The following is a 14,674-nucleotide window of genomic DNA, read 5'->3' on the forward strand; positions in this document are numbered from 1 at the left end:
CTGGTTTGACAAAGCTAAAACAGATTCTAATGTGTTTTGCCAAGGAAAGCCGTTTGCAAACAAATAGGTTTACTTACATAACCTGTGAAGTGGGGCCAACCTGGTCTTTGATCAATGGAGAAAGAAGATATTCTGGTCCTTTATATGATTATTCTTGCTCCTGTAGGTGATATAACATATAATGACATAGAGACCTTAATTCATGGTAGTACCACATTAGCAAGAGAGAGATTCTGTGTCTCAGAGTATGCAGTTTGAATTGTGGATTCTCTTAATCTGTACACTTATCTAACATTCCATTTAAAATTATTTTAAATGATTGTCTTGAGACTAAAAAATCAAAAGCAATGAGACAGTATGTACTAGTAGATTAATAGACAACTTGAAACACAAACGTTTCCATATTTGATTGCCAGCCCTTGTCAAGAATGTTTAGGTCACTCCATCAAGTCAGCCACAAAGACCTGCAAGATGGAGGAGGGAGAGGTGAGCACCAGTGAGGCCCTGAGGTCACATGTAGTAGCGGGGGCTGTAGTGGTCCACCGACCTCCTAAACTTCCCTTCACAAGAGAGACCCACAGGAGTCATAGAGGAGGTTATGAATCAGCGTGGAGCAGTGGAATGTGGCGTGCAAAAGGTAGACTGGGGAGAGCGTGAGGCAGTGCCTCTCAGATCTCCCGTGGGTTCTGGTTCTCCAGAGAAAAGAACCAATAGGAGACTTACTCTTAGGAATTGCCTCAAACGATGATGGAGGCTAACAAGTCCCCAGATCTTCAGGGTGAAAGGCCAAGCTGAAGGCCTAGAGAGCCAATGGCGTTCCAGTCCCAAGGCCGGCAGGCTGACCAGCAGAGCTGATGCCACAGGCAGGCAGGCGGGAGGAACTCACCACATGGAGGAGGGCAGTCTGCTTTGGTTAGTCTACAGATTGAGAAGTTAATTTCATCCAAAGTGCCTCACAGAAACACCCAGAAGGTTTCACCGAATATCTGGGCACCCTATGGCCCAGTCAAATTGACACTTGAAATTAACCATCACAGTAGATATTGTACTTGACTGACATCCTTACCCTGAGATTGGCTTACATTTTGCACCATAGGCTCCCTGCTTGCTGTATTAGTTCTCTATCGCTGTTGTAACAAATTACCACAAACTTAGTGGTTTAAAACAACACAAATCATTTTACAGTTCTGGAGGTCAGAAGTTTAAAAGGCGTTGGCAGGGCCATGCTCCGGAGGCTGTGGGGGAGAATCTGCTGCCTCTTCTGGCTTCTGCAGGCTGCCTGCCCCCCTGGCCTCAGGGGCCAGCACTTGTTTCAGTGTTCACATCTCCTTTTCTGACATTCTGCCTCTCTCTCTTAAAGACTCAAGATTATGTGGGGTCTACCCAGGTAATCCAGGATAATCCCATCCCAAGATCCTTAACTTAATCACAGCTGCATAGTCCCTTCTGCCCAGTAAGGTACCATAGTCACAGGTTCCTGGGATTAGGATTGATGGATCATTATTCTGCCTAACACACATGTCCAGTCATGTTGGCTTTCTGAAGGACCCAAGCTAAAATGCCCTCTGAGCTAAGTGCTTTCCCCAAACAATGCTTATGTAACTATTATTACTACTTCTGTGCTTGTGTCCCTAGTAGACTGTGGACTCCTTGAGAATATTGTCTTATTCGCTAGTACATCCTGATGCTTAGCAAAGTGGCATAATATGGACATTTAATAAATATTTAAGGAATTCAACCTTGAATAAAGGGTATGAGATTTTTTTTTAAAGACTTGAATATTTGAGAGATTTCCCTGGTAGGAAATTTTAAACTCTGTGCACAGTATTGCCACTAAGAGTTTAATGAGACAAAGGGATCTGAGATTTCCATCTAGTAAATATTTCCTCCTTTACTGCAAACCCCATCAATGGTTTTCCTCATAAGTACTGCTGGTCAATTGCCTGTTTCCTCTTAGATCCATTTCTCCACTCTTCCCTTGCTCGGCTTCACTGGGAACTACATTTCCCATGCACCCTCTCCTTTGGGTGTCCAGGGAGGCAATGGTGGAAACTCAGAGAGCAGGAAGAGAGCGGGGAACGTGGCATTTCTCACCCTGTACTCGCCTTCCCTGTGTCTTGCGGAGTCCTGGCAGTGGCTCTGTGTTCTTGGCCGTTTGGACTCCGGTAGCACCGCTTGCTCCTGCTGTGTCTTCCATCTGAGAGGTAGTAGCACATCCTGCTCTTGCTAATCTCTGGATTGACCCACCGCCCCTTTTGATTTCTTAGCCTTGATTCCATCGCTCATGAAACCAATTCCCCATGTTTCTCCTACTTAAAGATTCAGAGTTAGAACTGTTTTCCCAGTTACACGATGACTGATGCAAGAACAACTTTGAGGGTTACTAGAAATTCTTGGCCTCCAAAAAATGTACTATCTTGATCATACCATTAAATGAATGATCAGGAATTAAGTTCTCCATCAGCCAATCTACTTAAACCCCATAGTTTTTATGATTTATGGGAGAAAAATTAAAACTGACCAAAAATTCTATAAATTGAAGTTTTGCTTCTCAAGAATGAGCCCAAGTTCAACAAGACCCAAATACTGTATTTGATAGGAAAAGAGCCAATTCTCAGAAGTCTCTGACTTAAGTCCTGGGCTGATTTAGCTAGGTAATATTTTAGGCAGTTTTTATAAATGTATGCAGCTTCCTGAGTTTTGTGTTATTAAAGAGGCCCTTTCATAGTTTTTCAAGTAAGAAAGTCACTACAGTGTAGGAGCTGCCTCAGGAATTTGTACTAAATCTGTTCTTTATAATCTTTATAGTGTAAAAAGTTGTGATAGCCAATATTAAAATTAACAAGTTTTATAGGCCTAGAGAATTATATTCTGTTGAATCGAGAAATATAACTAAAGCTGAAGAGTAAAAGGGGGATCAATAGCACATAGAGAACTTAAAAACTGGTGGGTATGGATCGTTCAGAGCATAAAACAGATATGAAAAATCTGAGAGCTGTAATTGGAGCAATACTGTCATATAGTGAAAAAGAAGAAAAGCTGGGAATACAACGTTGCTAATGAATACAAACTGAATATGTATTTCTGGGTTTGTTCCCTATGATTCATAAACGAAAACATTTACATCAAAAAGTGTTTCTTTTACATTTTAATTAAAACAAAATGGTTCTAACAAGATGAAATTTGGTTGCTGACTTCTATCACACAAAAGGACAGATCTCCAAACCATTTTGTTAATTGGAGAAATGATATTCTGACTGTCGGCCTCACATATCATTCTGAGCTATTTAACAATTGGATAATATCACAAGTAGCAAACATTTTCAGCATTTTCTTTTAAAATTTTTGGCTGTGTTTTATGGATTTCATAACACGGGACTGTATCATTTCAATGAGCTAAGCCTGCTGAAACTTGTAAACTTTCCCGTGCAGCTCTCTCGACGCTTGTTAACCCCCGGAGCAGTACACGGTCTTGCGTGTTTTAACCGATCGTGGCTCTCCTCTGGGCTCTTTTCTAAAAGCTTCACTCTTGATTTCACTTTTTCAAGATGCTGAAATGAGGTCATAGGATAATCCTCAAATCTATCCGAACAATCCTAAATATTAAAATAAAAGATCGAGTTGGTGAGTTAGGCTTCCTTAAAGTATATTTTACATTTATAAGAACCAAAGTTTGTAATATCAACAGTCAAAGACAAAAAATGAAAGCATCAAATGTTTTATAGGTAAATTCAAACCTTCCACCCAATGCCTCTCATTAGAAACTATAGAAACCTTGTAATACTACCAACAATAAATAGATATAAATAAATAACCAAATAAATAGAAACAGAGATGAGAATGTAGAACCACAAAAACAAAAAACAAACGAATGAACAAAAAAAAAAAATCACAACATTGTTTCAGCCCGCTGGTGTGTTTCAGTGGTTGAGCATCAACTCATGAACCAGGAGGTCAAGGTTGGATTCTGTCCCCGCCTCCCCTTCAGGACACACGCTGGGGTTACGGCTCGATCCCCAGTAGGGGGTGTGCAGGAGACAGTGATCGATTATTCTCATCACTGATGTTTCTCTCTCCCTTTCCTTTCCTCTCTCTGAAATCAATAAAAACATATCTTTAAAAAAAATCTATTGTTTCAAAGGATCTGTTATCTCAAAGGGATGGAAGATATAAAGCTTGAAACCAGATACATTTAGGGAAGTTGTCCCCAGGGGTCAGACTCCTAAGCAAAGCTGAACAGCCTGTTCTATAATTCTCCTCTTCCAAAATACGTCTTCTCCAGCTCCAAGTATAAATTATGAACTTATATTTTACTTTTTATGTTATCCCAAATTTCATTCCTTAAAAGTTAATAAACATCTTTAATACACACACATGCACAGAGTTCAGCATCTAAGGATATGGTTATAACGTTTATATTAAAACAATTTTAAAAATGCATATATTTTGAGAGTAAAAAGTAAGACATTCAGAAATAACTAAAAGGTATATGCCAAAATAATGTTTTTAAATGGTGGCTGTGTTAGGGAGGCGGGATTATGGGCTTTGTCTTCCTTTTCTCTTCAGATTTTTAATGATATGGCTATGTTTTATAATACTTTACATTGTGAAGTTACAAGTGAGTGAGGGGTTGTGTGCACTAGGAATAGGAAAAAATGGGCTTATGTCTTCAGAAAACAAAGACTCTGAGATTCTTTAGTCAAGTGGAGTCATTAGTATCACTTTCAAACAAAACAAAGAAATGTGTTTAGGTTACATGTTATGGGATCATATAGGGTCTCAGAATTCTTATCCTAAGACTGGGCAAGAGAGATTGAGTTATCTTTATTTCCCTCTCTTAAATCAACGGTACCTGAACTTTTCTCTCTAGTGACATTGGCAACAGAGAATAAATGGTGAGAGGGAATTTTTCAGATCATCAGAATGTCTGGCTCATCTGATTCTCTAAACTTTACTTGTGAAGTTTACAAGTATGCATAAGGGAATATGGAGCTATTAGTCATCCTCAAATTGGTGTAAACTAGTTTCCCCTGCAGTTTGAGCAGCTTGTCTCTTTTTTTAAAAAATATATTTTATTGATTTTTTACAGAGAGGAAGGGAGAGGGATAGAGAGTTAGAAACATTGATGAGAGAGAAACATCGATCAGCTGCCTCCTGCACACCTCCTACTGGGGGATGTGTCTGCAACCAAGGTACATGCCCTTGACCGGAATCGAACCTGGGACCTTTCAGTCCGCAGGCCGACGCTCTATCCACTGAGCCAAACCGGTCAGGGCGAGCAGCTTGTCTCTTAACACTTGAGAGAGATGGCCACACCAAAGAAATGCACTGCTTTCATTTGGGGAGGAAGTAAACATGGATTATTAGAATGGGAGAGCTGGGGGAGGTTTGGCAGGGCTAAGAATTAGACAGCAGTAAAGAGATTTACAAAATAGGAGGTACCAGGAGTCTAAAGAGAAATGTGACCCACTTCACATTTTTGCCTGGGTCTGCAGAGGACAAGGAAGCATTCTCCCTCTCCCCTCTCATGTGCATAGAGCAATTAGGTAAGCCACAGTATTAAGGGAGTGTCTGCTACATTGTGAGTGATATATAACTTGCTTCACAGTGGATGTACTGTTGCTAGAGGACCAGTGGAAGTGCATCGAGGCCCCCCCCCCCCCCCCGCACCCCCTATTCCGCCCCCTGGTTATTTTTCTGGATGCTCCTACAACTCAGTTTTTCAGTCTTCTGTTTTGAGTCCTTTGGGAAATTCTTGGATTTTAGAGAATCAGATGAGCCAGACATTCTGATGATCTGAAAAATTCCCTCTCACCATTTATTCTCTGTTGCCAATGTCACTAGAGAGAAAAGTTCAGGTACCGTTGATTTAAGAGAGGGAAATAAAGATAACTCAATCTCTCTTGCCCAGTCTTAGGATAAGAATTCTGAGACCCTATATGATCCCATAACATGTAACCTAAACACAATTTCTTTGTTTTGTTTGAAAGTGATACTAATGACTCCACTTGACTAAAGAATCTCAGAGTCTTTGTTTTCTGAAGACATAAGCCCATTTTTTCCTATTCCTAGTGCACACAACCCCTCACTCACTTGATACGAAATTACTGACTTTAGATAGAAAAGAGAAATCCAATGTTGAGAGTATAAGCTATATTAATAATATTTACCCTGCTACTAAATTGTTTTTACTATTTACTAAAGCTAAATATTTGCTTTACCCTGGAAAATCAATTTACTACGGACCTAACTGGTTTGGCTCAGTGGACAGAGCGTCAGCCAGACTGAAGGACCAGGGTTCAATTCTGGTAAAGGACATACCTTGGTTGCAGGTTCAATCCCAGGCCCTAGCCAGGGCTCATGCAGGAGGCAACCAATCGATGTGTCTCTCTCACATGGATGTTTCTCTCTCACTGTTTCTCTCAATTCACTCTCTAAAACTCAATGGGAAAATATCCTCGGGTGAGGAAAAAGAAAGGAAAGATGGGAGGGAGGGAGGAAAAATAATTTACTATGGAAACTCAACTATTTTGAACTCAGATAGATTTTCTCAAAGATAGAATTACGCACATCAAATTACCATTACAGTGTATGAATTTACATTGTAGGTCATGCCTGTTTATATATACCAACAGATAAGAGCAGTGGTCAAGAAAATTAAAATACATCCCTTCCATTCCTAGAACAGTTTGTATAAAGTGTAGTAGCAGATTTACCTTCCTGTTTTATGTTATACTAGAGGCCCAGTGCACGGAATTCATGCTCGGGTAAATTCCCTAGGCCTGGCCTGCGATCAGGGCCATCTTCCCCAGCTGCCTGCAGCCGGTCCCGCCACCCACCGCCACTCACCCCCGGTTCCCCATTCACCATCGAGTGATTGGTGCCTGACGGCCAGGGGAAGGGACCAAGAGGTCGTATGTTCCCGCCTGCTCGCCAGTCCCGCCTCCACCGTGGGTGGTGATCAGGTGATCGGAGCCTGCTGGCCAGGGAAAGGGACCAAGAGGTGGTCAGTGCGCCTCATAGTGACTGGTCCAGCGGTCATTCTGCCGTTAGGGTCAATTTGCATATTATCCTTTTATTATAGAGGATTAAAAATAGATTTTGAATTCCCAAATTTGTGAGCAGTGGGGTGGTGGTAAAAAAAAAAAGACTAGAAATTAAAATGAAATTTTGCACTTCATAATTTGATTGCATACCCTAATGCTTAGCAGAACAACTGGCACATAATAATAGATTTGTTCACTGAAACAGTTGTTCAGTGACCTGAAACACACTATATATTTCCATAGCATACAGCCACTGCCAATGGTTGTTCAGGTTGTGCCTTACAATGGCCCCTGACCCAGGGGTGAGCTGGGGCTGAAAGCCAGCCCACTTCTCATGGACAGGGCCTTGTGCTCTGGCTCCAGGCTGGGTCAGCCTGCAGAATCTTCCCAGAGGGAAGGGTGCTTTTCCTCATACTCCAGAGGGTGTGCCCTTTATCTATTTTACACAAAGGTACTCAAGTGTTAACAGTCCCCTGGTTTTGTGATTATATTTTGGATCAGGTAAGGTGATACTTGAATGTCAGAAGAATTTTTTTAAAATTTGGAGATCTGTACATCTTGGGGCAATGAAGGTTACATACACACACTTGCATGCAGATACAGCTATGCATAAATATGTAGATATAGATATCCTAAAGTAGATTATTTGCAGAACTTCACAAAATACAGAGGGGGAAGATTAGAAAAGCATGATTACGTGTATAGTTCTTCTTGCAGTCCAATGAAGCAATGCCCTTGGGACAGATTTCCTTGGCCTCCTCCTGGCGGGCGGCGTGCTTGCTAGTATCTTAACTGTCTTAGGTGACTTTGTTTGTTTGTTGACATGGTCTCTTTCTTTTCGGACCTTGGGCTTTAGATTTTCTCTCTTTATTACTTCTGGGAAGAGGGATGGTTTTGAGTTTTTCTCAGCTTCCACAACGTTATATTTAAACGATTCAAGGACCTCAGCACAGCTTTCATTGCAAATTTCACTTGGTTTCATATAAAGAGTTTGTATTTCTTTTTCATAATGTGCAAGTGTTTCTAAATGTTCTTTTTTATTATTGTTATTAAATCCTTTCAGTCTCTGACAATGGTTTTTCCCAGCCTCAGAACTGAAAGGAGTTAAAGTGTTATTCTGCCTGGGAGGAAACGTGAGTTTACCTATGTATTCTTCATCTTCATTTGGCATTTTGCAATAAGGAATCCTAGGGTTCGGTGGCAACAATACTTCATGTCTTTCCTGTACCATCAATTTATAGATATTCTGCTCCTTTTTTTCAAGGGACTTCATTTTTAGTGTGCTTTCAAAGCAAGTGTTGGATTGAGTTATTTCTGATTTACCATTCCAACTGTGTGGGTTTTGAATCTCTGTTTTGAAATCAAAAGTTTCTGCTTCAGAAAGCTGCATGAAACCATGCGCTTTCCTTTGTTTCTTAAGCACCATCTCTGTAGGTCTTTCTGATGGAATTGAGTGGGTATTTTTGTTGGAAGAAGGTTGTACTTTAATTAAAGTCAGTGTTTTCTGTTCTCTAATTATTGCTGGATTTCCTCTAATATTCTGTAAGGGAAAATACTCCTTTTCCTCCTTCCTGGTCAATTCTGTTTCTACAACTCTATCCTCAGGAGACTTTTGTAAAGTAGCTTTATGAACAACTTTTGGATATTTATTTTGCTTTTCTGAATGCTCATTCATAAATTTATTTTCATCTCTGAAAGATAAATCTGGCTTTATACATTTTAATGGTGTGAAACTAGACTTAATCAAATTTATATGGTTGCTGATTCCTTTTAATTGCTTTTCAGTGATTAGTCCTGATTTTGAAAGTTTATCTATAAAAAGTATCTGGAGGTATTTACTTAAATCAGCTTTTAGATTTAATAGTTCATTTTCTGATAAAGCTATAAGATAGTTTTGCAGAGATTTATTTACAGGATATTTCATGTTTAGTTCAAGCCTTCTACCAAAACTCCCCTTTGAAATGTCTTGTCCTAATTCATGAAAAGATATTGAAGAACTTTTAGAACTTAGAGAAGATATGTTTGAGTGCATAGGTTCAGATTCTGTCTCTTTAAATAAACTGCTTTCCGAAAGGTTTTTTTGGAAATAGTTTTGCAGAATTTCATTTAAAAAGGATCTCAGCCTTATTTCCAAATGTTTATCTATGAAATGATGATTAAAATTATCTACAAAAGACATTGTTTCTTTTACAATTTCTGAATATTTCCCCAGAGAAACATTTTGCCCTTTTGGTTCTGTTTTCTCATTCATCAAATATAGATTTTGATAGATTTTGGATAAATCCTCTTTGGTGATATGTCCTGATTCTGAAAGTCTTTCTACAAGGTAATGCTGGATATGTTTGCTTAACTCAGATTTAAATTTTTTAATTTCTGACTCTGAGAGTGTTTCTAGAAATACACGCAGCTTTGGATTCAAATTAGGTTTTCTGTCTAATTTGTCTGCTTCATCAAAATTCTCTTTGATTTCTTCAAGGTCTTCTGCATTATTTAGAAAAGGATGTTGGATGAGTCTCTCTAATTCTTTTTCTGGTTGTCTTCTCTTTTCAGACTGATTATGTTTTAAAAAAACATTAAATATGTTTTTGAAAAAGGATTTTAACATTATTATATCTGGCTCCTTAAGTTTACCCATTAACAAGTTATTTAAATTTTCTAAGGTAGAATTTAGATCATTTTCTTCTTTATCAAGCCTCTGACCATTACTTGGCAAATCTGTTTTTTCATCTGGTGTTGACTGATATTTTGTATCTTGTGCGGATGTATTTTGGCCTTTGTCTATAAACGTGGCTCTATTCAAAAAAGAAGTGGTTTCTTTGGGAATGATGGGTATATTCTGCTTTGCAAGAAAATCTGTTTTGCTCTTGATTTCTGAATAACCTTCTGTGGAGTCCTTTGGCTTTTCTCCAGCAAAGGCTGTCTCTGTGTGCAGCAAAGGACTCTTCTGGCCTTCATTATCTAATTCTACCACTTTGATGATCCCAGATTCTAAAAGAGTATCTACAGAAAATGCTCGCATTATCTGGCTTGCAACAGATTTGGCCTCTGGCAATTCTTCCCCATCATCCTTTTCTTCATAGTGACCTGGAATATTTGAAGATAAACTCTCCCAAGATGTGGGTAATTGATTCTGCCAGCTCAGCTGTGTCTCACTCAATTCTTCCACTCCCATTGCCAACTTGGAGAGGAACGGGGCAGTGAATATCTGCTTTATAATGTAATCATGTGCGATGCTATTGAAATCTGTTTCGGAGCTCGACACTTCACTTTCTAAATGTTTCTTTTTGACACTACTTTTCTTTTTTATTGGAAAAGCTATCTCACCGTCCTTCAAGTGGTTTTCAGAGACAAGGTCCCTTTCTACCTCTAGAGAATTTCCTGGCCCATCTTGTGACGATGAAACTCCAGGAATATCTTTAGTTTTTGGATTTACAGGAGACTCTGAATTCAAAATGTCTCCTTTTAAAAGCCAGCTATTTAAATCTTGGATTTTTTCTAGTATTTTATCTTCCAAACTTCTTGGTGGTTTATCATGAACACTTGGAAGTGGAGAACTATAGCTTTTCTCTCTTGCTTCAGTGTCATTAGGAATTTTTGGTTCAGAAAATACTTTATCTAAAAAGTCTTCAAGATTTTTACTTAAACTTGGGTTGAGCACCACAGATTGCTTTAAGTTATCTAGGAGGTCAGTAAAACTTAATGATTTTGAGAGGCGACCTGTATTTACATCTACATTTCCAGTCAGTGATGATTCTCCTTTAAAGTTTGGCAAAGATGCAATTGGTAGTCTTTCCTTCAACTGATTCTTAATATCTAAACTCTTTATTGTGGTGATGGTAGGTTCATAGTCTAAATTATTCTTACTGCTTAAAGTCTGTTTTGTGATGGTATCAGGATCAGGGGCTAACTTTTTCTTAGTGTCTACAGTCTTAGTGTCTACAATGCTGCTATCAAGACCATTGGGCTGGTTTGTATCAGCAGGGCTTGAAGGTTTTGAATGTGTTGGGTCAGGAGGATCTTGGTCCTCGTGTTCTATAACCTCTGTACTTAAAGTGTTTCTATATTTGGACATATCTTCGTAGTTCCTTTTATTGGCTGATATTTGGTTGTTTATAAGCCTTAGAAAAGGATCAAAATCGTCCTTGGTGTTGAAATTCTGTAAAATTAAAAAAAGGTAAGACATTCTGTAACATTTATTTTGAATTTATAATACATTTTCTAGCTAAGTCTTTGAGCAATCTGTCAGTCTATCTATTCATCCTCCTACCTTCTACAAACTGAAAATTAACTTTATTTTAAAAATATTTGAAATTTAATGCAAAATTTTCAAAATTCTAACTCTGATACTATTCTGTGTCCAAAAGCTTTTTCCTACCTGGAATATTTGTAACTACTTCACAAATAGTAAAGAATTCAACTTCCAGTGTTAGTTGCATTTGCTTAAACAATGGCTACCATCAGGATTTAAGTCCTATCCATACAAACATTTATCATTTTAGGAAATTTTTAAAAAATGCAAAGTAGTATATATCCCAGTGAAAGTATCAGGAATATTCTTTAAAGGCTGACTTGGGGGCATATATCAACTACTTTTAAGGTCTGAGAATTTCAACCGTGATGAGTTCTATTCAACCCTTAGAACATCATAGTAAAATCTTGCTTTTTGATTAATACTTTATATGCCTCAGAAATGGTTAAGAGACAGCAGTACACAAAATTCTGGATTACACTGAAATTTCAGTGTGATATCCATAGGCAGTTTTGTAGCTCTGGAATCGAACTATTTTATCACTGAAATGAAGTCTCTTATTCAAAATGTTTGTTCAAACAACTTCTACATTATCTATCCAATTGAAAAAAACAAAGTGTGAAATCAACCTAGAATTTTAGTTCATGTCATCTTAGTAGTCCAAGCTTCATTTTAATGGATACAATTCATTATAACTGGTTTTCAAATACTAGTTGATATCCAGGTGACAGCATAAGAACCCACTTAGGTTTTTTGAAAAGTACAAATTCCTAGGCTCCATTTCTAGACTGAGGTTCTTAGGTCAGAGGTGGGACCTGGGAATATGTATTTTTAAAAGATAACCCAGTGTTTCTAATGAGTATTTTGGTTTTGGAGCCATTGAATTACATAATGTATTAGAAAAGCCTAATAGTTAAGTATGATTGGTATTGGAATAGGATAACTCAGCACTCACCTGATATTTTGGTTTGGGTTCTGAATGTTCTGGTCTCAAAGGTGCTACCATGTATTGTTTTTGAAAAAAAGCCACCTTATAAAAAGAGAAGTTTTATTTTTGAACTGCTTGTAATGAAAGAATATTTCCCAAATTTCTCATAATATTATACTTTTCCAATTATCAAAATAAATCTCTCTCTCTCTCTCTCTCTCTCTCTCTATATATATATATATATATATATATATATATATTCATTCTTAGCTTCCTTGATACTGTAATATTTATTCTACTGAATTTATAAAACCAAAATGATGTACAACAACTTCAAGGAGAAACAAAAGTAGAAAACAGAATTGTCAGAACAAATTGTAATTTAACTTTAAAAAGTTTTAAAATGCTTTAGATAACAAATGGCATCTGATAATATATTGAAATCATAGTGATGCTCAGGAGACAGAAAATGAAACTTTAAAAAAAATCTTTTTCATAATTCATAGAAGGAAACTGGTAGACAATGTCCATTTGGTTTACATATCAAGAAATATTTTAAATATATTCTTAAAGCCTTAAAGATAACCGTTAGAAAAATAAAAATTCATGCCTAGTAGCACTGAGAAAAATTAGAGGGAAGATTTGAAATATTATAAATGCTCTAAATCACTCATCTTTCCAAGTGTAATATCAACACACGCTACCTGAAGTTGGTAAGTTGAAAAATCAAATAGACTTTCAATAAGTTAAAACTATAATAAAACTTACTGGAAGAACTATAAAGCAAACTGTTAAAAGTAGTCATCCTAGGGAAATGAGAATGGTAGTGTGGTTGTGGGTAGAAGGATAACTTTCATTTTGCATTTATACCCTTTTGTGCCGACGGAATTTTTTGGGGCTGTGCAGGTATAGCTTTAATTTTTTTAAAAAGGCTTATAAAACTTATAAATATAAACATAATAAAGGGAATTCTTAATAGGGCATTGATTAAATAATTGTACAGGCTCACAATGAGAGACAGTAGAATTTGGTGGTTTGCAATACAGACTCCAGAGCCAGTCTGCCTGTGTTCAAAACCCAAATTTGCCACTTGATAGCTGTGTCCTCTATGCATAATTTCCCTACATATAAAATATAGTAATAATATGTACCTCATAGGATTGCTGTGAGAATTTAATGAGTTAATATATGAAGGCACTAATATAGTTGCTTGCAATAAGAGTATTGGCTATTATTATTAAAAACATTTTAGCCATTTAAAGTAATTAAGTAGATATAAAGGCTATATAAACAATGTGATATTAAGTGAAAATTAAGATGCAGAACAACATGGCTGGTTTATCATGATAAGCAATCTGGAAAAATGTTGGTGGCATATAGGAAAGCCTTTTTGCAAAAGTGACTCAAGTGGAATAAGAAAACTTGAATATACAATATTATTAAAATTTTTTTAAATAATTAAAATACATTACTATGCATTTGTCAAAATTCATTGAGCTGTATTTCACAAAGAGTAAACATTAATGTATGTAAACTAAAATTAAAACAATAAAAACAGAATGTTGGGGGTCAAGAAATAATGCAGAGACTTGGCTATGAACATCCCTATTTGAGGAAGTGTCAAACCACTTTGACACAGGAACCCTGAGTTTTAGCTCCACACCCCAACTTTAACTCTGTAACTTCGGGTAAGTCCCTTAAGCTCTCAGAATTAGTTTTTTTGTTTCCTCACTTGAAAACAGTTGGATAAAGGAGTCAATTCTGAGTTGATAATAAATATAGATAAATCACTTATTAAAAAAAAAAAGAAATAATGCAGACAGTGAATCTAACTGTATTACAAATGTAAGATATAACTACACTGAAGGGAGTAGAAGAAAAAAAGAACTGATCTTGGTAACTGGATATTTTGACTAGAAATGTAAGGCTAAAGATAAAATGAACTGTACATAAACACTGTATGTACACTAGTAGGTAAATTTGTTTGTCATGGGTATAGTACAAGTTAGAAATTCTGAAACTGCTTTATATATATATGTAAATGGATAGTGAATGTTGAGATCCATATTTCTCACGGAGAGAGAAGTTACATTATACAAACAAGAAAGGAAGACTAGAATAAACTAGGGTGTGGAATAATGGGTACTTTCCTACATTTGGGGTGTAAATAAAAATTAATAAATTTGGTTTAAAGGGTAATCTTGCAGTTTCTATGAGAATAAAATGTGTGCATATACTTTGACCCAACAATTCCACTTCTCATATTTATCCTATAATATACGTATACAGGTGAAAAAAAGATAATGCTTACCATTTAGCAAGTGACTATTATGTTCCAAGCCCTTTAAAATTCTTTGAAATAAATGATGGCATACTTATTTTGCAGATGAGAAAACTGAAACTCAGATGTAAACTGCCCAAAGTTATATGACCACGGAAGTGAAAGAATCT

The 14,674-nt window shown here is 37.0% G+C and overlaps 1 protein-coding gene across 1 annotated transcript in view; it reads right to left on the reverse strand.

The window, feature by feature from the left end:
• Nucleotides 1-3,383: 3,383 nt before the first annotated feature.
• C2CD6 (C2 calcium dependent domain containing 6) overlaps nucleotides 3,384-14,674 on the reverse strand; it is a gene marked incomplete at its 3' end in the record, with an annotated part of 70,862 nt that continues 59,571 nt past the window's right edge. Inside the window, exons 11-12 of the mRNA XM_080671129.1 lie at nucleotides 7,744-11,202; nucleotides 3,384-3,596 (exon numbers count right to left, since the gene is read on the reverse strand). Of these exons, the coding sequence (XP_080527255.1) occupies nucleotides 3,384-3,596; nucleotides 7,744-11,202 (3,672 nt within the window). The remainder of the gene's footprint in view (nucleotides 3,597-7,743; nucleotides 11,203-14,674) is intronic.

Source organism: Plecotus auritus, assembly GCF_963455305.1.
Source record: "Plecotus auritus genome assembly, chromosome: 5".
Classification (NCBI taxonomy): Eukaryota; Metazoa; Chordata; class Mammalia; order Chiroptera; family Vespertilionidae; genus Plecotus; species Plecotus auritus.